At 35.4% G+C, this 21,573-nt stretch overlaps 1 protein-coding gene and 1 non-coding gene across 5 annotated transcripts in view; one reads left to right on the forward strand and one right to left on the reverse strand.

The window, feature by feature from the left end:
• Positions 1–21,573, reverse strand: part of KIAA1328 (KIAA1328 ortholog) — a 353,869-nt gene that overhangs the window by 331,086 nt on the left and 1,210 nt on the right. For 2 of the 4 annotated variants that reach the window (XM_034996319.1, XM_034996318.1), the window contains exons 2-4: positions 17,089–17,124; positions 16,268–16,407; positions 5,685–5,779 (exon numbers count right to left, since the gene is read on the reverse strand). In XM_034996319.1, the coding sequence (XP_034852210.1) occupies positions 5,685–5,779; positions 16,268–16,407; positions 17,089–17,124 (271 nt within the window). The remainder of the gene's footprint in view (positions 1–5,684; positions 5,780–16,267; positions 16,408–17,088; positions 17,125–21,573) is intronic. The other 2 variants (XM_034996321.1, XM_034996320.1) reach the window with 1 other exon arrangement.
• LOC118004838 lies at positions 2,425–2,531 on the forward strand. Its single transcript, XR_004677715.1, has one exon. It is a non-coding gene; the product is annotated as a U6 spliceosomal RNA (small nuclear RNA).

Consider the following 21,573-nt stretch of genomic DNA (forward strand, 5'->3'; position numbering starts at 1 on the left):
TAGAATATCTAAAGAACTATTACAACAACAATGAAAAAACAAACAACCCAATTAAAATATGGGCAAAGGACTTGAATAGACATTTCCCCAAAGAAGATATACAAATGGCCATTAAACGCATGCTTAATATCATTAGCCACTAGGGAAATATAAACAAAACCACAAATAAGATAACAAGGATGGCTATCACCAAAAAAATGGATTATAATGATTGCTGGTGAGAATGTGGAGACAATTGAAATCCTCATATATTGTTCGTAGGAATGGGAAGTAGTTCAGCTATTGTGAAAAACAGTTTGGCAATTCCTTAAAACGCTCTACAAAGAATTACCATAAGATCTCACAATTCTGCTACAGGGTATATATATCCAAAATAACTGAAACAGGTGTTGAGACAAAAACTTGCACATGAATATTCAAATCAGCACTACTTACAATCACTAAAAGGTGGAAACCCAAATGCCCATCAACAAATGAACGGATAAAGAAAATGTGGTGTTATCCATACAATAAGATATTTTTCAGCCAACCTTGAAAATATTATACTAAGTGAAAGAAGGCAGATAGAAGGGCCATGTACTATATGATTCCAATTACATGAAATACTGAGAGTCAGCAAACAGGTACAGACCAAAACAGATTAGCTGTTGTCAGGAATTGAGAGGAAAGGGAGAATGGGGAGCAACCGCTTAATGAGTACAGTTTCGTTTGGGGTGAAAATGTTCTGGAACTAGGTGGTTATGCAACACTGTGAGTATACTGTCATTAGTGTTTAGTTTTATGTTAGAGGTATTCTATCGCATTATGGTATAACACACAATGATTCCACTTATATGAGGTACTAGAAAAGTAACATTCACAGATGGAGAAAGGAGAATGGTGATTATCAGGAGCTGATAGAGGAGGAATGGAGAATTTTAATAGGCACTGAGTTTGAGTTTTGCAAGATGAAAAGAATTCTGGAGACTGGTTGAACAACAATGTGAATGCGTTTAACATTACTGACCTGTACACTTAAAAAATGGTTAAGATCATAAATTATATGTTTATATGTATTTTACCATAATTTAAAAAATAAACTAAAAATGCACAAAGATATTTCATGAATACCAGAAGTATTTCTCATGAAACAAAATTCCTTAACAAAAATATTAGCAAATTAAAATCAGCAACATACTAAAAAAAAAAACACAAAACCCACCATATCCAAGTGGTATTAAGCTAGGAATGCGAGGTAAATTAAACATTCAAAAACCAATCAATATAATTTACTACATTAACAGAGAAAAAAGAAGCAAATCATATTATTAGTATAATAAAGAAAAGTCATTTGACAAAGTTCTACTCCTATTTATGATTTAAGAAAAACAACTCTCAGCAAACTAGGAACAAAAATAAATTTCCTCAACCTGATAAAGAACATCTATAAACAACCTACAGCTTACATTGTACTTGATGGTGAAAGACTTAATTTCAGAAACAAGAAGGCAAAGACATCCACTTTCGTTCAACATTGTAGCAGAGATCCTAGCCAATGCAAAGGGGCAAGAAAAAGAAACAAAGTATCTGCAAATTAGAAAGGAAAAAATAAAATTGTTTTTATTTGTAGATGACATGATCATTACTGTATATTGAAAATCCAGAGTATTCTGCCAAAAAAACTATTATAACAAGTAAATTTAAAAAGTCTGACATCAAGCCAATATTAAAAAAAATTGTTTTACCATATGAGAAATGAAATAAAATTTAAAAATGTATAATAAAAATTTTAAATCATGCCACTTACAATAGTATCAAAAACATAAAATACTTAAGAATAACACATGTGCATATTTTATAACTTGTACCATGCAAACTACAATTCACTACAGAAAAAAAATTTAAGATAATCAAATAAATGGAGAAATACGACATATCACCAACCGAAAGACTCAATAATGTGAAGATGTCAATTTTCCTCAAGTTGATCTACAAATTCAATACATCCCAAACAAAATTCTAAGAGGCAACTTTCCTTTAAAAATAAACATGCTAATTCTAAAATTTATAGTGAAATGCAAAGGACCTCAAAAAGCCAAAACAGTTTTCAAAAAGAGCAAAGCTGTAAGATTTACCTGATTTCAAGACTTATTGTAAAATTACAGTAATCAAGTCAGTTTGGTATTGGCCTAAGGGCAACACAAAGATCAGTGGAATGGAATGAAAAGCCCAGGGAAAGACCATGCAAGGTTTTTGATAATGAGGCGGAGGTAATTCTGCAGAAAGGGTAGTCTTTTCTAACAAAGGAAAAAATCTTTGCTACCTTGGGATAGGCAATATTTTTTAGATAAAACACTAAAGATATGAACCACAAAAGAAAAAAATTGATGAATTGAGGTTCATCAAAATAATGAATTTTGCTTTACAAAAGAAAACATTAAGATAGTGCTCACCTCGGCAGCATATATACTAAAATTGGAACAGTACAGAGACAATTAGCATGGCCCCTGCGCAAGGATAACACGCAAATTTGTGAAGCGTTCCATATTTTTTCATGGCTGTGAGTTCAAGCCCCACACTGGGTGTAGAGATTATTTAAAAATAAAAATCTTAAAAAAAAACAATAAAACATTAGGATATTTAGAAAGCAAGGTTGGGGGGAAAAACATATATGACAACTTGCATCCAAAATATATAAAGAACACCTCAGTAGCAAGAAGAGAAAGGGATGGGTCAAAAAAAAAAAAAAAGGCAAAAAGTTTTAACAGATACTTAAAAGAATGGCCAATGATCCCATTAATCTTAGGAAAACACAAATTAATTCCACAGGGAGATATCACTATACTCATTAGAATGGCTAAAATTTAAAGAAATGACAATACCAAGACTTAATGAATATGCTCAACGATGGCATTCTCATCAGTTGCTAGTGGGAGTGTGAAATAACACAACATTAGGAAACAGTTTGGCAGTTTCTTCTAAAGTTAAATATACACTTAACATAGAACTGAGTAATTCTATACCTAAAGAATTTGCAGAAGAAAAATTAAAACATCATATCCACACAAACACTTGTACATGAATATTATAGAGGCTTTATTCATAAAAGGCAAAAACTTGAACAACCCAAAGTTCTGTTTAACAGATGAATAAACAAACTAAAGTACATGCAAACAACGGAATACTAATCAACAATAAAAAATGAACTACTCCTACAGACAACAAATTGAAGAAAAAAAAAATCTCAAAAACATTACTCCCTGAAATAAGCCAAATACAAAAGGACAAATACTCTATGATTCCAATTATGTGAAAGATCCAGAATAGTCAGATTCACAGAGACCCAGAGAATGGTGGTTACCAAGGAGGGGAGAGTGAGGAGTTATTTTTAATGGATACAGAGTTTCAATGATAAAAAGTTCTGGAAATGGACTGTGGAGATGATGTCACAACAATATGAATGTACTTAATACCACTGAACTGTACACTTAAAAATGGTTAAGATGATAAATTTTATGTTACGTATTTTTTACCACACACACAAAATCATTTTGCTGAGGGAAAAAAGCCAGACAGAAGAGGGTACATACTATACGGCCATTTACATGGCATGTCAGAACATGTAAAACTAAGCAATAATGACAGAAATCACATGAATGGCTGTCTGGGATGGAAAAGAGAGGAAGGAGCTGACTGTAAAAGATCTCAAAGAACTTTTTAATGTGACCTTACATTTGCCAAAACTCACTGAAATATACACTTAAAATGCATACATATTTTTAAACATGCATACAAACTAGTATATGTAAATTGCACTTCCGTATATTTTCAAATAAATAAATAAGCTTGAGGAGGGAATGAAATGTAACAGAGTTGAAAATAAAAATCTATAGACTCTTTCGAGGAATGAGGTTATGTTGTGGTGTACAAAGAAGGTAGTAGCTGGAAGGAAATATGTGGTCTGAGGAGTAGTTCTCAAGATGAAAGACAAATGACTGTATTTAACGCCAACGGGAAACCAGTTATTTGAAACCAGGGTGAAAATCCAGAGGTAAAAGAACATAAAGGCTAGGAATGTTTAGTTGCCGGTGTTTGAGGCATATGGAACTTTGTTCTACATTTCCCCACTTCAATAAAAATGAGTCTTGTAAAAGAAAAAAAAGTGAAGAAATGGTTTGGCAAGTGTGAGCTGAAAAAAGTAGACTGAAATATCCAACAGAAGAAACTTAGCAAACTCAAGGAAAGAAGAACACATTATTCCCATATATCTGTATGTTAATAGTAAATACAGTAATAATGGAGTTCCTAGAAATATTAGCAAATCTATACTAATACCAACCTTGTAGTAACACCCTGAATCTCTACCAAGAAGCCAGCATTTTGCTAGAAAGCAGAAGGTTGCTGAAACCAAAACAATATGCTCTAATATTTCAGGTATTCTCCAAGCCTTGCAACCGAAATAAAATGGATCACTGAGGACAATAATGGCAACTCAGGACCATTAATAGATGAATTCAAACTAATGGTAATAGCTTTTCAAAGCCATCAAGCATATGTAAGGATATCCATACCATCTATGTGGTAAAAAGCCTTGTGAGAAGATCATCTGCAAGTATGAAGAATAACAAATGTTTTCCCAGTACAAAAAACACTAATTGAAGGGAATGAAAACTCTACTTTAGAGACTAGAACAGCCAAAGAATTCTAGTGAAAGAAATTACTGCTTCTCTCAGGTGGCATATCAAATTCAGACTAAGGTATGTCCTTGGAAATAGTCATACCCTGTATCCTAGCCCCCAAAACATCATTGTTGTCATCTTTATAACTGTAATTCTATGATTTAGTAAGGTAATTTTTTAACTTCAGCCTTTTTATAAAAGCCTCTACAAACATTATTTTAAGGCCTCGACATGAAATACATTTTCAAACACTTCATATAGCTATTTTTAATTAAAAATAAAGAAAGAAGGAAAAGACCTACTATTTCCAAACATGGAATTCAATGACAAAAACTAGTACTATTTTAATCAACTTTTAGGTATGGCTTTTCCTTAAATTTGACTTTTACAATTTATATTAATACATTCCTCTATCAACATCTTCATTTGTTAAGTATTTTCAGATTCCAAAACTGGATGTGTGTATTTACAAAAAAATTACTCCAAGAGATATGCTTCACACACACCATTAATAAGATGGAATAGTACAACCAAATAGCTATGAACTATTATTCTCAAAATTCAAAATCCCTTATTTTGAATCCTGAAAGCATCAGGAGTTAGCAAAACGACAACAGATATTCTTGCAACGGACTACAGTAAAATGAATGTTTACTTCTGTTCAGATCTACAACAAAACCAAAGGTAATTGCTATGACACTGATTACAATATATCAACCTACATCGACAGCAGAGCTAAGCTTCTACATTTTCCATTTCAATAGAGGACTGCTGCAAATATATGCACCAAATAATTTGGGAAATTAAATAAACAAGAAAATGTAAATTAGAAAGTGGTTTGTTCTGGTCTTTCCTTCTTACATTTTTCCCACTTTTCTTTTTCAGAGGCCACAGAATACTTTTTTCTAAAAATCTCTGCTTCCATAAGATCAATGATACAATGACATCAAAACATAGTAATTTCTATTTGCAAAAACAGTTTTCTCTCTTATATAATAATACATTTCATATAAGATTTTATCTCACCTGGCCAGTTCTTTAATTAAATTTGCAATGCGTCTTTTGTCTTCGAGACATAAATCCTTCAACGACGCACTCTTTATTCCTCCCCCGCAGAAATTCTAATACAAAACAAAACAAAACAAAATCTTTTGGTTAACTTGTGCTAAAAACAATTTTTAAGACTTTTTGAGAAATCTCTTAAAATTAGCACAGGAAGTAAAATTTTTCAGATTATCTTTTCTCTGGTGGTATGCTTTTTTTTTTTTTAAGATTTATTTATTTGAGAGTGAGAGACAGAGATAGCCAGATAGACCATGAATGGGGAGGACAGGAAGAAGCAGACTCCCGTTGAGCAGGGAGCCTGATGCAGGGTTTGATCCCAGGACCCTGGGATCATGACCTGAGCCAAAGGCAGACGCTTAACCATCTGAGCCACGGAGGTACCCTCTTTACCTGTTTCATTCAAACTTACTATGAATTCAAAACAGGCTAAGGAACTGTCTGTCCAGCAGGGGACATCATAAAATTTACATAGAGAAGACCACAATAGGCAGAAATGACCCTGCTTAAATATTAGGGATTATTAAGGAAACAACGTTTGCTTGGTGAATGTCACAAAACAAACACCTCATGGAGGATACTGAGAACTTTTCCTACACTACAGCATGCAGGCTGCTTACAAGTACACTAAGGTTGACAGCAGAGACACCAGTTTCCAAGTTCTCAATATATCCTAAAGTGCATTCCAGTGGGTACTAGACCAAAGAGTAATAATAACAGCTAACACATATCTCATGCTTACTACATGTCAGGAACACTATAAGTATTTTACACTTACTAATCTGGCCGATTTGCACAACAGTGCTATGAATTAGGTATTATTTCTGTTTACGGTGAGGGGATATCTTTCCTCGGATTACAGCAGTTAAAGTAGCAAAACCAGGACTCGAGCACACATCCAGAGTATGTGCTCCCAACCACTGAACTAGCCTATCTCTTGTGCTATAAAAAGTTGTCCTAGTACTTGAACTTCATTAAGAGGGGTCTTTAAAGCAATGAAACTCAGCCAGTCACAGGGAAACTACAGGTAACATGTAAACGGAAGGAACCCTAGACATTTGTACAACCACAAAGTAGGTTAGTCCAATTTCTTCACGTAGCCAAGGACAAACCAAGAGCTCTAAAATGAGTCCTGGAAATACTGATAGCCATAGATGGGAAAGATCAGGGAGAAAAAGGAAATGGGGAGAAAGGAGATGGTAAGAAAATAAAATCAGTTTGGTTTTGGATATGGTCAACCTAAGATGCTAGGAAGATAGGCATATGGAAATGTTTAGGAAGGAAGCTGGAAAAATGGGTGTGGCTCTCAAGTCAGAGAAAAATATAAAGATTTTTTTTTTTAAAGATTATTTATTTATTTGACAGAGAGACAGCGAGAGAGGGAACACAAGCACGGGGAGTGGGAGAGGGAGGAGCAGGCTTCCCACGGAGCAGGGAGCCCGATGTGGGGCTTGATCCCAGGACCCTGGGATCATGACCTGAGCTGAAGGCAGATGCTCAATGACTGAGCCACCCAGGCGCCCCGAAAAATATAAAGATTTAAACTTTAGTCATATGGTATAATGGATGATATTTAGATTTTTATTATTTTCTTTATACTTCTCTATGTTTTAGATTTTTCCTTAATGTTAAAAAATACTAGTTTTTAAAAATCATCTATGAATCCAAGATAATAAATTAAAGGACAAAAGAGAATCAGAAGGATATAATATTGTGGGAGAAAAAATGTTTCAAGAAGAGCACAGGGTTAACAGTGCTAATGATCAAAAAAAGCTACACAGAATGTGGAAAGCAGTCACTCAATTTGGCAATGGGAAAAGTTGCTGAAAACACACGAGAAGACATCTTAGTGGTGCAGTGAGTAAAAGAACCAACAAGAGAAACCCCTGCACATGGGCAAGAATTTCAACAGCACTGTGTTTGACAGAACGTCCTTGAAAATACAGATTATTTGTCAATTAGAGAATAAACTGTAGTATATTTATACAATGGAATTCTGTAGGTATTGGTTGTTATGTTACTTAGTGATTTTCATCTTCAAACCCACCCTTCCCAGCCCTCCTTTGTGGTGCTGGGCCTCAGACTTTAGGAACCTCACATCTCCTTTGCCAGATGGCTCTCTGTTAAAACCTGCCAATAGGAAGAACTAGAGGGAGACCAAAGGTTGCCCGAAAAAGAAGAAAAGACACAGTCCTTCCTATTTACATCTCGTTCCCACTAGTGTCACCCCTGCCAGAGTGTGCTCTGACAAGGATAGCAGATTCCAGATTCCAATTTTCCTGGCCCTGGCAGAACCAGCCATTAGTATGTCTCCTCGGGGACCACAGTACCAGTGAGGCTGGTTCCCCATCATCAGAAGTCTATGTTCCAGCTCTAAAGGGCCCCTCCCCCAAACATCTAAGATTTAATAAATCCAACTTGCTCTGGCTGTTTTCCTAGCCCTAGAGATGGGAGTTGTTTCTTGCCGTTACTACCTACATGATATCTTGGTGTTCTCTGTTTACCTTTTCAGTTCTCTAGCACCAATTTAGCAAGTCTTTATATTAAATATTCTCAGTAAAAAAAAGTGACTAGACTGGCTGAAATATAAGTGAAAAGAAATGACATACAATGGGGTGCCTAGGTGGCTCAGTTGGTTAAGTGCCCAACTCTTGTTTTGGGCTCAGGTCATGATCTCATGGGTCATGAGACTGAGCCCCACATTAGGCTCCATGCTCAGTGGGGAGTCTGCTTAAAGATTCTCTCCCTCTGCTCCTCCCCCAACTCTCTCTCTCTCAAATAAATAAATAAATAAATAAAAGGAAATGACATATAGCTATATACAATTTAAGTAAATCTCATGAACATATGTTGAGCAAAAAAAGCAAATGATACAATACACATAGTATGAGCTTATTTATGTAAAGTTCGAAATATATTTAACACTGAACATTGTTTAAAAAAATAATTATGTATTTAGACTATGTTGGACAAGGGTTGGTAAACTATAACTGCAAGCCGAATCTGGCTCACTGCCTATTTTTGTTAAGTAAAGGTTTATTAAAACACAGCCATGTACATTTATTTACACATTGACATATATATGGTTCTTCACACTATAGTGGCAGAGTTGAGTAATTGAGACAGGTCACACGGCTCACAAACATTAAATATTTATTAACTGGCCCTTTACAGAAAAAGTTTGTCTACCCCTAACATTAAGAAAAAAAAAAAAAGAATGATAAACACAAAATTCAGGATAGGGATTACTAAAGCACATGACAGACTAAGGGAAGGATATACCTCTACAGCCACTTGGTTTACAATGGCATCGTTGCAATTCAATGGGGAGAAGAATGGTCTTCTCAATAAATAGTGCAGACCAATAGACTGTCAGTATGGAAAAATGAACTAACACCATACCCACAATAATTCCTGATGAATGGATTTCACTGTGAGAAGTAAAACAATGTGGCTTCTAAAAGAGAGAGAGAGAACCTGCTGCAAAGAGTGCAGGTGGCTAACAGCCTCACCTAACTACTGCCATGCCTTCAGATCCACTGTGGTGTTCACACCAGTGCCAGTGACTGGGAACGGCAGAGGTACTAGAACTGAACCATTTCTGTTGGACATGGCATCCTTAAAGAACAATATTTGCTCTGGGGTTCCCCATTAGCCTGACAGACACTACTTCTGACTGCAAGGCAGTATGAAGTGTGAGGTTTTTCCTGGTCAATTTTCCTTCTTGCTTTTTTCTCTCACAGATGCCAGACCTGCAATAAAATCCTAAGGCTCTCCTTGTCTATTCCTGTTCACTTTATTCTCTATCCTATGTCAGCTTTTCCTTCACTAAATTTCCTCCATTTTTACTTTCATCTTAGTACCTACTTCCCAGAAGACTTGAACTGACATAATTACCATTTTGAAAACCTTAATGAATTAAGGACCTAGCTACTGAGTATCAATGGCTACAAAGATCACATACAGAAAAAATATAAGACATTATTTCTCTGAAGAAAAACACAGACAACATCTATCTAGTTTTGAGAAAAAAATGCATATGCATACATATACACACACCCCACACACATCATTTCTAGTTTTGCAACAAAATAAATACACACATACACAACCCCTACATTCCACTTCTGGGCAAAAAGGAGTAATAGGAACCATGCCTACCCTGATGCCTAAGACAACCAAAAAACCTGACAAAATATATGAAAAAGCAGTTCTCAAACACTGGACAACAGGCAGCACAGGAAAGTGATCACTGAAAAGAGGGGAACCAAATAAGGTGCGCCATGCAATTATCCTAGCTAAATTGCCTCTGGAGTTTTCAGGGTGCAATGTGGGGAAACCCAGATGGAGCCCAGCAATCTCCCCAAGTTGAGAAGATAGAGCTGGGAGTCCAGGAGAGCCAAACTGTCTAGAATTTGCAGGGCAGAGTCATGGAGAGGATAGAACTTCACAGAAAGAGAGCTCTAGGGATCTCCAGAGGGTTCCCTGCACATCAACCACTGAGTATTGATTAGCATTTGTCTATGAGGAAACCCACCAAAATCCAAGGAAAGAACAAATGAGAATGTGAGAATAGTTCCTGTAGCTAATAGAGTGTCAGCAATAGTCCATGTTCCCACCAGCCAGAGTGGAAAATCTCATAATTCAAGGGGCATCAGGAAGAGTACTCAGAGGGCCACTGCCTATAGAGGGCAAAATTAGCCCTATATTAAAAGCTGCTCTAGTGTCACCTTTAAAAGCTTAAACCTGGCACCTGGGTGGCTCGGTTGGTTAAGAGACTGCCTTCAGCTCAGGTCATGATTCTGGAGTCCCAGGATCTAGTCCCGCATCAGGCTCCCTGATCAGCAAGGAGTCTGCTTCTCCCTCTGACCTGCCCCCCTCTCATGCTCTCTCTCTCACTCTCTCTCTCTCAAATATATAAATAAAAATCTTTTTTTAAAAAAAAAAGCTTAAACCCAAGCTTCAAAAAGATCAAACTACTCCCGGGGCACCTGGGTGGGTCAGTTGTTAAGCATCTGCCTTCTGCTCAGGTCATGATCCCAGGGTCCTGGGATCGAGCTCCGTTTCAGGCTCCCTGCTCCGTGGGAAGCCTGCTTCTCTCTCTCCCACTCCCGCTGCTTGTGTTCCCTCTCTCACTGTGTCTCTCTCTGTCAAATAAATAAAATCTTTAAAAAAAAAAAAAGATCAAACTACTCCCAAATAACTCAACTTAGTCCCAGAAAAAAACCTCAAGATTAATTATAAAAACACAATATATCCAGAACTCAAAAAAGGTATGACTCATACTGTCTGGCAGCATTCAATAAAAAACCAGGCAGGTAAAGAAGCAGAAAAGTACAATACCTAAATAGAAAAATTCCTCAATTGAAACCTCTCCATAAATAACTCAGATGATAGAATTATAAACAAGAACATTAAAATAGTCATTTATATTTCATATGTTCAAGAAACTAGAAGACCCAGCATGTTAAGTAGAGACATGAAATATATAATAAAAACAAAAGACCCAAATTGAACTTGTAGAGATAAAAACATTATCTTATATAAAAAATACACTGAATGAGATTAGTGGCAGAAGATTAATGATTGAGACAAAGCAATATAAACCATCTATAGATAAACACGAAAACAACAACAACAGAAAACTAGATTAAAAAAAATGAGCAAAAAGCTGTGGAGTAACCTCAAGTGGCCTAATATTTGCATAACTGGAGTCCTCGAAAAATATTAATATCTCAACACATAATGGCCAAAAATTTTCTCAATTTTATGAAAACTATAAATTCTCAAATCCAAAAGACTTAACAAACCCCAACCAAAAGACACGTTTAGAAAATTAGTTCAAGGCACACTATAATCAAATTGCTTGAAACTAGGAATAAAAGGAAAATCTTAAAAGTAGTTTAAACTCACATACTAAATACAAAAGAATAAAAGTAAGAATGACAGCAGACTTCTCAAAAACAGTGAAACCAGGCAACAGTGCAATGACATCATTAAAGTACTAAAGGAAAAAAAAACTATCAACTCAAAATTCTATAACCAGTAAAAATGAAAGTGAAACAAAGACTTCTTCAGGCATACAAAAGCCAAAATATCCATTCCCAGTGTACCTGAACTATCATAATGTTAAAGGAAGTACTTTAAGCAGATGGAGCATACCAATAATATCAAATAGAAAACAACAGAAATGGTAACTACACAGGTAAATTTAAAAGCCTTTTGTTGAGGGGCACCTATGTACTGACTCTTGGTTTCGGCTCAGGTCGTGATCTCAGAGTCATGAGATCAAGTCCCACATCAGGCTCCACGCTCAGCAGAGAGTCGGCTTAAGATTCTTTCTCCCTCTCCCACTCATGCTCTCTCTCTCTAAAATAAATAAATCTTTAAAAAAAATAAAACATAAAAATAAAAACCTTCTGTTTAATTATTTGAACCGCTTTAAAACACAATTGAAATAAAAGGAATCCAGATTGGAAAGGGAGATGTAATACTATCTCTATTCACAGATGGCATAATCATATATATAAAAAATTATAAGAAATTCACCAAGGGTGACTGGGTAGTTCAGTCAGTTAAGCTTCTGCCTTTGGCTCAGGTCATGATCCCAGGGTCCTGGGATTGAGCCCCACATCAGGCTCCCTGCTCAGCGGGGAGTCTGCTTCTCCCCCTCCTTCCCGCTCGTGCCCTCTCTCACTATCTCTCTCTCAAATAAATACATAAAATATTTTAAAAAAGAAAGGAAGGAAGGAAGGAAGAAAGCAAATCACCAAAAACTATTAGATTCAAATTAATAAGTGAATTTAGAAAGGTTCCAGGATACAAAACTAATAGACAAAATCAACTGTATTTCCATACACTAGCAACAAATAACTCAAAAATAAAATTAAGAAAACAATCCCATCAATAATAGCATCAAAAAGTATAAAATACCTAATCTTTAGAAATAAACTGAACAAAAAGAGTACAAGATATGTACACCTAAAACTTCAAAACATTGCTGAAAGAAATTAAAGAAGACCACGTAAATGAAAAGCTATCTCATATACTATATTCAAGGACTGGAAGAACTGATATTATTGAGAGTACTCTCCAAATTTATCTGAAGATTTACTGCAATTGCTATCAAAATTCATGCTGACCCTTGTACAGAAATTGCCAAGGTGATTCTACAATCTCTATGGAAATTCAAAGGATGCAGAATAGCCAAAATCTTAAAAAAATAAAATCAAACTTGGAGGACTTAACATTTCCTGATTCCAAAAAATAATTCCAAATGGTAATTAGCTTGGTATTGGCATAAAAACAGAAATGTTAATCAGTGGAATAGAATTGAGAGTCCACAAATAAACACTTACATTTACATGGTTAAGGGATTTTCAACAAGGGTGCCAGAACAATCAAAGGGAAAGGAATAATCTTAACAAATGATGATAGGACAAGTAGATATCCACATGCAACAGAATGAATTTGGGTCACTACATACAAATATTAAATCAAAATGGATCAAAGACTAAATGTAATACCTAAAACTATAAAACTCTTAGAAGAAAATATTGGTATAAATCTTTAAGAACTTGAATTAGGCAATGATTTTTTAGATATGACAGCAAAGCAGAGGTAACAACTGAAAAAAATTGATAAACTGGACTTCAAAATTAAAACATTCATGCTTCAAAGGACACCAATAAGAAAGTGAAAGACAATGCACAGAATGAGAGAAACTGTTTGCAGATCATATATCTTAAAAGGGACTTGAAGATGGAATGTATAAAGAACTCTTAACTTCATCAGTAAGAAGACAAATAACCCAACTGAAAAGGATCTGAATGGACATTTCTCTAAAGAACATGTAGGGGCACCTGGGTGGCTCAGTCGTTAAGCATCTGCCTTCGGCTCAGGTCCTCATCCCAGGGTCCTGGGATAGAGCCCCGCATTGGGCTCCCTGCTCAGCGGGAAGCCTGCTTCTCCCTCTCCCTCTCCCCCTGCTTGTGTTCTCTCTCGCTTGTCTCTCTCTGTCAAATAAATAAATAAAATCTTTAAAAAATTGAAATAAAATAAAATAAAGAACATATATAAATGGCCAAGAAGCACATAAAGAAATTATTATTAGTCACTAGGGAAATACAAATCAAAACCACAATGAGATACCACTTCATACTGACTAGGATGGTTACAATAAAAAGGATGGCTATAAAGTCATGGCGAGAATGTGGAGAAACTGGAATCCTCATTCATATATTGCTGGTAATATGTAAATTGGTATAGCCATTCTGGCAGTTCATCAAAAGGTTAAACAGAATTATTTACATGACCCAGCAATTCTACTTTTAGGCAAATACCCAACAGAACTGAAAACATATATCCACACAAAAACTTGTACGTGAATGTTCATAGCAACATTATTCATATAGCCAAAAAGCCTAACAACCCAAAGTCCTTCAACTGGTGAATGGATAAATATATATTCAGCCATAAAAAGTAATGAAGTAATAATACATGATACCACATAGATAAACCTTGAAAGCATTATGCTAAGTGAAAGAAGCCAGCCACAAAAGGCCACATAATATAGGATTCCACTTACAAGAAATGCCCAGAAGAGACCAATCTAAAGAGACTAAAGTACATTAGTGGTTGCTAGGGGCTGAGATGAATAGAAAATGGGAAGTGACTGCTAATGCATAGGGAGTTTCTTTCTGGGGTGATGAAAATGTTCTGGAATTAGATTGTGGTGATGGATCCACAACTCTGAGAATATACAAAAAAATAATTGTACATTTTAAAAGGGTAAGTTTTATGATATGTGCATTATAGGTAAATCTGAGAAAAAAGGACAGTATTAAAGCAAAAGTAATAATGTATTGGGAGTTTACTTACAGAAGTAAAATGTATGACAATATCACGAAAGTCAAGACACAGACTGTTGAAAGGTCCTCAAAATAATAGGTAAAGTGGAAAACATAACTTAAAATAGGCTGTGATAAGTTAAAGACGTATACTGTAATTCCCAAAGCCAGTGAAATAGCCCAACAAAGAATTATAGTTAATAAGCCAATAGAATCATAAAAAAATATGGACTTCATCCAAAAGAAGGCCATTGTTCAATATAAATGCACAAACCATTTTATGAAAAAACACTTGCAATTTTGATAAGATCTTGCAAAATCAACTACCATTCATGTCCCAGTGTAAAGTGGGTACAACAGAGACCCAAGTAACAAAGTAGGCCTTTTGGGCAAGTCACAGTTAAATCCCATGGACTACTAAACATAATAATTAGTAACAAACTAGATATTGGAAATGTCCTCAAGAACGTAAACCAGCATTGAAAAACATTTTCTATAAAGGGTTCAGTAGTAAATACTTTGCCTTTCTGGACCAATAGCACTATGGTAGCAACTCTACCATTAGAACAGAAAAGCAGCAATAATATTAAGAGAATAAGCATGCTGTGTTCCAATAAAACTTTATTCACAAAACAGGCAGCAAGGAAATTGGGCCTATAGGTCATAGATTGCCAAACCCTGACTTAACCTTAACAAAAAGTAAAGTAAAATAAACCTATCAGATAAGGACATGTAGCAAAGGAATGTACAGATACTAATACAAAGGCAAAGATGAAGGAGAAATCAATGACTGGGCTATAAAGAGTCTTCATAATATTTTTAAAGTGAAGGAAATAATAATGCAGGGGAATTTTAACAAAGTTTCTTTCTTTTTTTTTTTTTTTAAAGATTTTATTTATTTATTTGAGAGAGAGAGAGAGTGAGCACGAGAGGGGGGAGCGGGAGAGGGAGAAGCAGACTCCCCACTGAGCAGGGAGCCCAATGCGGGACTCGATCCGGGGACTCCAGGATCATGACCTGAGCTGAAGGCAGTCGCCCAACCAACTGAGCCACCCAGGCGCCCAACAAAGTTTCTTTCTTATATAGAGAGGTTTATCTAACATCATCTAACAAATTCACAAGAACAAAAATCATAAAGCACACTTAATAAAAGAAAAAATGGTGGTCAATTTGATTTACTAACTTCACATGGATCAGGATGTAGGTCTTTTGAGACATACTAAGGTAATAAACTTTTCTTAACTAAGGCTTAAGGCAAGCCTAGACATTTTAGAGCAAAACCTCTGAGTATTCTACATACTTTATATATTTATACCATGTAAAGCATCCTAGAATCCTCTGTACCTTTTATTTTTTTTAAGGTTTTATTTATTTGACAGAGAGAGACAAGCAAGAGAGTGAACACAAGCAGGTGAGTGGGAGAGGGAAAAGCAGGCTTCCTGCTGAGCAGGGAGCCCAATGCGGGGCTCGATCCCAGGACCCTGGGATCATGACCTGAGACGAAGGCAGAAGACGCCCAATGACTGAGCCAACCAGGCACCCCTCTTCTGTACCTTTTAAGATTGCAGATTATCTAACGTTCTTTCAAAGACTCTTCTACCCGTTTTTATCGGTAATTGCTCAGCATAGAAAAATCACTTATTGGTCCGCATTTATAAAGATTGGAGAATAAGGGGGAAAAAAAGGGAAATTACTGACCTGTTCATTTACTGAATCTCCTGCACCTTTTAAAGACTCCATGGAGATTGAAGAGGCAGTAACCCTGGAAGTCTTAAGTTTAACGTCAGCTTTTGGACTTAACTTGTGTCTTGATTTGGTATTTCCTTCTGTAGAAATTCCTAAGGATTTCCATCAAACAAAATATCAAAATTATACTTTATTCTCTTAAACTCACCCCCCATGAAGCTCTTCTCTGATATACTTCTTCATGGGACTGACAGGGTCATTTTAAACCTCTTAGTAAATAATGTATCATGGAAAGATTATGTTCTGAATACATTTAAGATTCAATTGAAATATTTTTAAAAGGTGACATGAAAATTCGTAAATCATATTAAAACCAATAAATTACAACATACAATATATATCTTAATGTAGGGGAATTAAAATCTGATTTTTTCCACATAATTAGGGTACCTTCAATGGCTCAGTTTTACTACTCATTTAGTAATAACCAGTAAGCTTTAAAGAGTCTATCACATAAACCTTATATCAAGAAGTTTTCACATTCTTCTTTGAATTTAGGCTACTATTCATAATACAAAAAATAAGAATCTCTTGCTCTTTAATAGATGAATGAAGTGTTTTACAAATTCATCAAAAGCTCACTTGCCCGACCAGCCCCTAAAATAAGGCAGTATTTCAAACCTTAGTAAGGTCTAACCACATTTTTTTTTTTAATTAGTTTCCAATGGATTGTTCTGCATATAGTTATACCTGCAAAGTGGTCCTATTCTTTTATTTTCTCCTAACACTTAAGAAGCAAAGGAAGCTTATGAAATTAATACAGAAAATCATACCTGGAACATACACTACTGATTGTTCTTCATCAGAAACTATGAAGAAGGACATGAAGGAAAATACTAGAAAAGATCATCCAATATCCAAATGCTGCCTCTATTCTGTACTTCTAATTCCTAATTTCTTTTGACCTGGGAATTTATAATAAGATTTTAAAAACAAAACTAGAAAGGAACTCAAGTGAAATAAATGCAGCAAAATTAGTAATCTTTTAACATTCATTTTTACATATTTATAACTATATGTTTTATAAAATTTTTGAAAGGCCTTGTTCCATAAAACCTTCACCCATGCTTATTCCCAAGTGAGATACCCTACCCTATAAATTCTGTTAAGTTCCTTTCATTTCCTTTCCTTTTGTAAACAAGGAGTTAAATGCCCCAGTTTGTTTATTATTGGAGAACTGGTAAGTTATTTTAGTCATGAATAAATAATTTCAAAATGAGCTTTAGCTTTGAAGAACAAACACGGTTTGAGGGCAAGTCAATCATGCAAACACAAAGGTTTTATTCTTCTGTAGTGCATTCATGAAATGTCCCAAGAAGCCCTACTATTTAACAAGTGGAGGAAATTTAACTTTTTTTTTTTTAAGACGGGCAGGAGGAGAGAAACTCTTAAGCAGGCTCCATGCCCAGTGTGGAGCCCAAAGTGTGGTTTGATCTCACAACCCTGAGATTATGATCTGAACCAAAATCAAGAGTCTGAGGCTTAACCAACTGAGCCATCCAGCCACCCCACAAGTGGAAGAAATATAAGACAAGAAGAACTATTTAAAGGAGAAATTTAGAAAGGCTAAGATCATACCACTGGAGAGAAAACAATCCCATTTACTACTGCATCAAAAAAGAATACAATATCTAGAAATAAATTTAAACAAGGTGAAAGACCTATATACACTGAAAACTTTAAGACACTGATGAAAGAAACTGAAGACACAAATAGAAAGATAGTCCATGCTTATAAATTGGAATAATTAATATTTTTAAAATGTCTATACTGATCAAAGCAATCTACAGATTCAGTGCAAACTCTATCAGAATTCCAATGCAGGGGCATTTGGGTGGCTCAGTCGGTTGGGCATCTGCCTTAGGCTCAGGTCAAGATCCCGGAATCCCAGCATCAGTCCCGTGTCAGGCTCCCTGCTCGGCGGGGAGTCTGCTTCTCCCTCTGACCTTCACCCTCCCTGTGCTATCTCTTGCTTGCACTCTCTCTCTCTCTCTCTCAAATAAATAAATAAATAAAATCTTTAAAAAAAATTCCAATGTAATTTTTCACAAAAATAGAACAAACAAACCTAAAATTTGTATGGAACCACAAAAGACCCCAAATAGCCAAGGCAATCTTAAGAATAAGGTTAAAGCATCACACTTCCTAATTTCAAACTATATTACAAAGCTATAGTAATCAAAACAGTAGGTAACTGGCATAAAAGCAGACACAAAGACCTCCATGATAGCTACCCTTTTTCTGCTTTTTCTTCATTCATATCACCAATAATCATTGGACATACAACCTATTTTACTTATTCATGACCTCATCTCACTAAAATTTAAGCACCAAGTGGGTGAAGATTTTCCACTGGTTTTGTTCAATGTTTGTTATCTCCTAAAGTAAAAAAATGCCCAGCTCACAGTAAACCATCTATGAAAGAATGAAAGTGGTATTTAATTCTATGATGCACTGTCCAGCAACTCTTTGGTGTTGTTTCTCTTTATCTTGTTGGGGTTCAGAACCCATCACCCCAAGATGTGCCACTTTGGAATGTGAACTGTTTTGAGCTGAAAACAATCAAGGCCCAAAAGACTCATGAAGAAACTTTGACCTCCCACTAACTGCCTAAAAGAATTTGGATAGAGGACCTGCTCCCAGAGATAGATATCACCAAAAATAACTACAATATAATATAAATAAGAGGTGGTAGGGAGGAATTTAGCAAAGTCTGTTTGTTAAAATTCCTTTCTATGTCCCATTGTTTCTATATGGCCCAAAAAACATTTGCTTACCAAACATTTACTCCTTTTCATCTTCCTATGAATTGCTTTCCTTTCCTTGAAAGTCCCAGACCTCTACTCCCTTCTCCTTAGTTCGGAATGACAAGCATAACTCAATTTTGCTTGTCTTTGGAATCTCTCACATATATGCGGATTCCCCATATGTACCTAATTAAGTTTGATTTTTCTCCTCTTAATCTGTCTCATGTCATTTTAATTCTTAGACCAGTCAGAAGTCCCTTGAAGGATAGAGGAAAATTTTCAAACTATGGGAGCAAAACCCATTAGCTGCATCCATGCTAAGTATCTTTTCAAATATAAAAATGCTAAATAAATTGACCTTAACAAGAGTTTTAAAAAATAAGCCTAAAAATATTTGAAATTGCCTCCATCCAACCTATCCTTCCTAATCATTTGTAATCTATCTTCATCTCATCATCTGAAGAACCCAAATACTTACTTTCTTCAAATACAAAGTTTAAAAAAATATACAAACACATTTTATGGGAAAGTCAAAGAGACATAATATATACCAAATGTATATTGGACCTCTCATTGGGTTCTTTGCGCCACTTCAGTTCTACTTCGTATCTTTGGAAGTTCTTTACTAAGACAAGTACAGCAAATTATAAAGCATCCTTAATGTTGGTACCAAACTCCAAACCCCAGAATTAAAGCAGTAATTAGAAACCCAAGGTAGAAGTAACAAAGAGGAAGAAGCATATCTATTCCAGATCACCAAGAGCTGAAGAAAATAAACTTAGGACTGCACACTCTAACCTTTTGAGTTTCAATCACTTACCAGCAACACATGTATATGTAATTATTATTGACCCCAGTGACTTTCCTGGCTAGTATATTATTTTAACATCAACATAAAGATTCTACTTTTAATTGAATATTCAATGGCATGGATTATAGCTACTGTAATGTTTTGACCAAGCCCCTTATAATTCATATTTGTTAATATCAAGTTAAAAATACTGTTAATGATAACATACTGGGGTGTATTTACCAATCAAATATAGACACTGCAGAAACACTAATTTCTTTTGATATTACCAGGAGCTATAATGAAGGAGGAAAGCAGTTTATGGCTGAAGGGGCATATTTTACTTGCAAATTTAACCCATAAAATGACAACATGGCATACTCATTTGTTTACACACAAGGTATAAAAACATACCTTGTGCAAAACCGCACTGCTGAATCATACCGTGCAGGAGATGCATAACTCATAAAGACAACAGTAAAAAGATGACGTTTAGTCACAAATGATTTGTCCTCACATGACAGAAACATCTAGGACTGGGAAATATCTCAATCACATTTCTCTAATTGTTTAGGCAAAGCACTGAAAATCTGTCTTTCAATAGTGTGAAAGGAGTACCTGATTATACATACATACTTTTTGGTCTTTTACTATTGAAAGTTCTATATAAAGGCTATGGGGTGGTCTAGGAAGTCATCCGTGTAACAGAAAAAGAGATCCAGATCCAAAGACACATGATTAAACCCAATGATTCATAACTATCCTTATGCTTTTTAGCAAAGATTTATAGCAAATTTACATTTCATTGCTTTTGTGTCCTACGGACATTTAAAATGAAAATATGTGAGGCTGGATGATAACTGGTCATTATGTGGAATAGGTGGGGGAAATGGGTAATACTAGTAACTTTGCAATTCATTTCAAATTGGAATTTCTATCAATGTAATCACGACCATTTCCCCCATATAATTTCAACTCCTCACTTTTAATGGGAAGATGAGTATTTCACATTAATTTTCCAAGTAAGGGAGAATGTAAGAGAAAAGGGAGGATGTAGGACTTCTATGTGAAATAAGGAATAATATGACCATATGAATAAGTGAGCATACAGGGCTGCTTCGACCAAGAGCACAGGTTCAATTTATTTACCTATTAATCAGTGCCACAGCAATACACTGGCCCCCCCACACCATTTATACCTATCAGAACAATTCCACTGGTCATAAAGGAATAATAACTAAAACCACATAAGTGGTTATGAAAATGATTACACTAACAAAGCACTTTATAAGCTGTAACTTTCAAATATCTCCTCTATCACAAAATTCTACCACTGCAAGCACAGGGTTTTATGAGAAGACTCATCCCAATTTCCTGACTTTCTAATTCAGCCCAGTTCCCAGTGCACATATTCTCTTTACCTCCTTCCTGATATATAAGGAAAAAAATATTTAATGTGCACAGTGCATTAGTGTGCTTTCATCCACAGTGTATGTGCATGATTTTACTTGATTGTCACCCACCTATCAGAGATAAACGGTAATTATGTTTAGAAAGTGCCTAACACTAAACATTGAGCAGCAAGGAATGCAAAAATATCCCTCCCTCCACATGACACTGTAATCTTAGTACTGTAACTCAATAAGGAAAACTGATAATACAATTTAGTAAGTTTCACTGGGAGCTAAGTAGAACGTGCAGAGAATGATTCTGCCAAAGTT

Source organism: Mirounga leonina, unplaced genomic scaffold (assembly GCF_011800145.1).
Source record: "Mirounga leonina isolate KUSES-001 unplaced genomic scaffold, KU_Mleo_1.0 Mir_93, whole genome shotgun sequence".
In the NCBI taxonomy this organism is placed as follows: Eukaryota; Metazoa; Chordata; class Mammalia; order Carnivora; family Phocidae; genus Mirounga; species Mirounga leonina.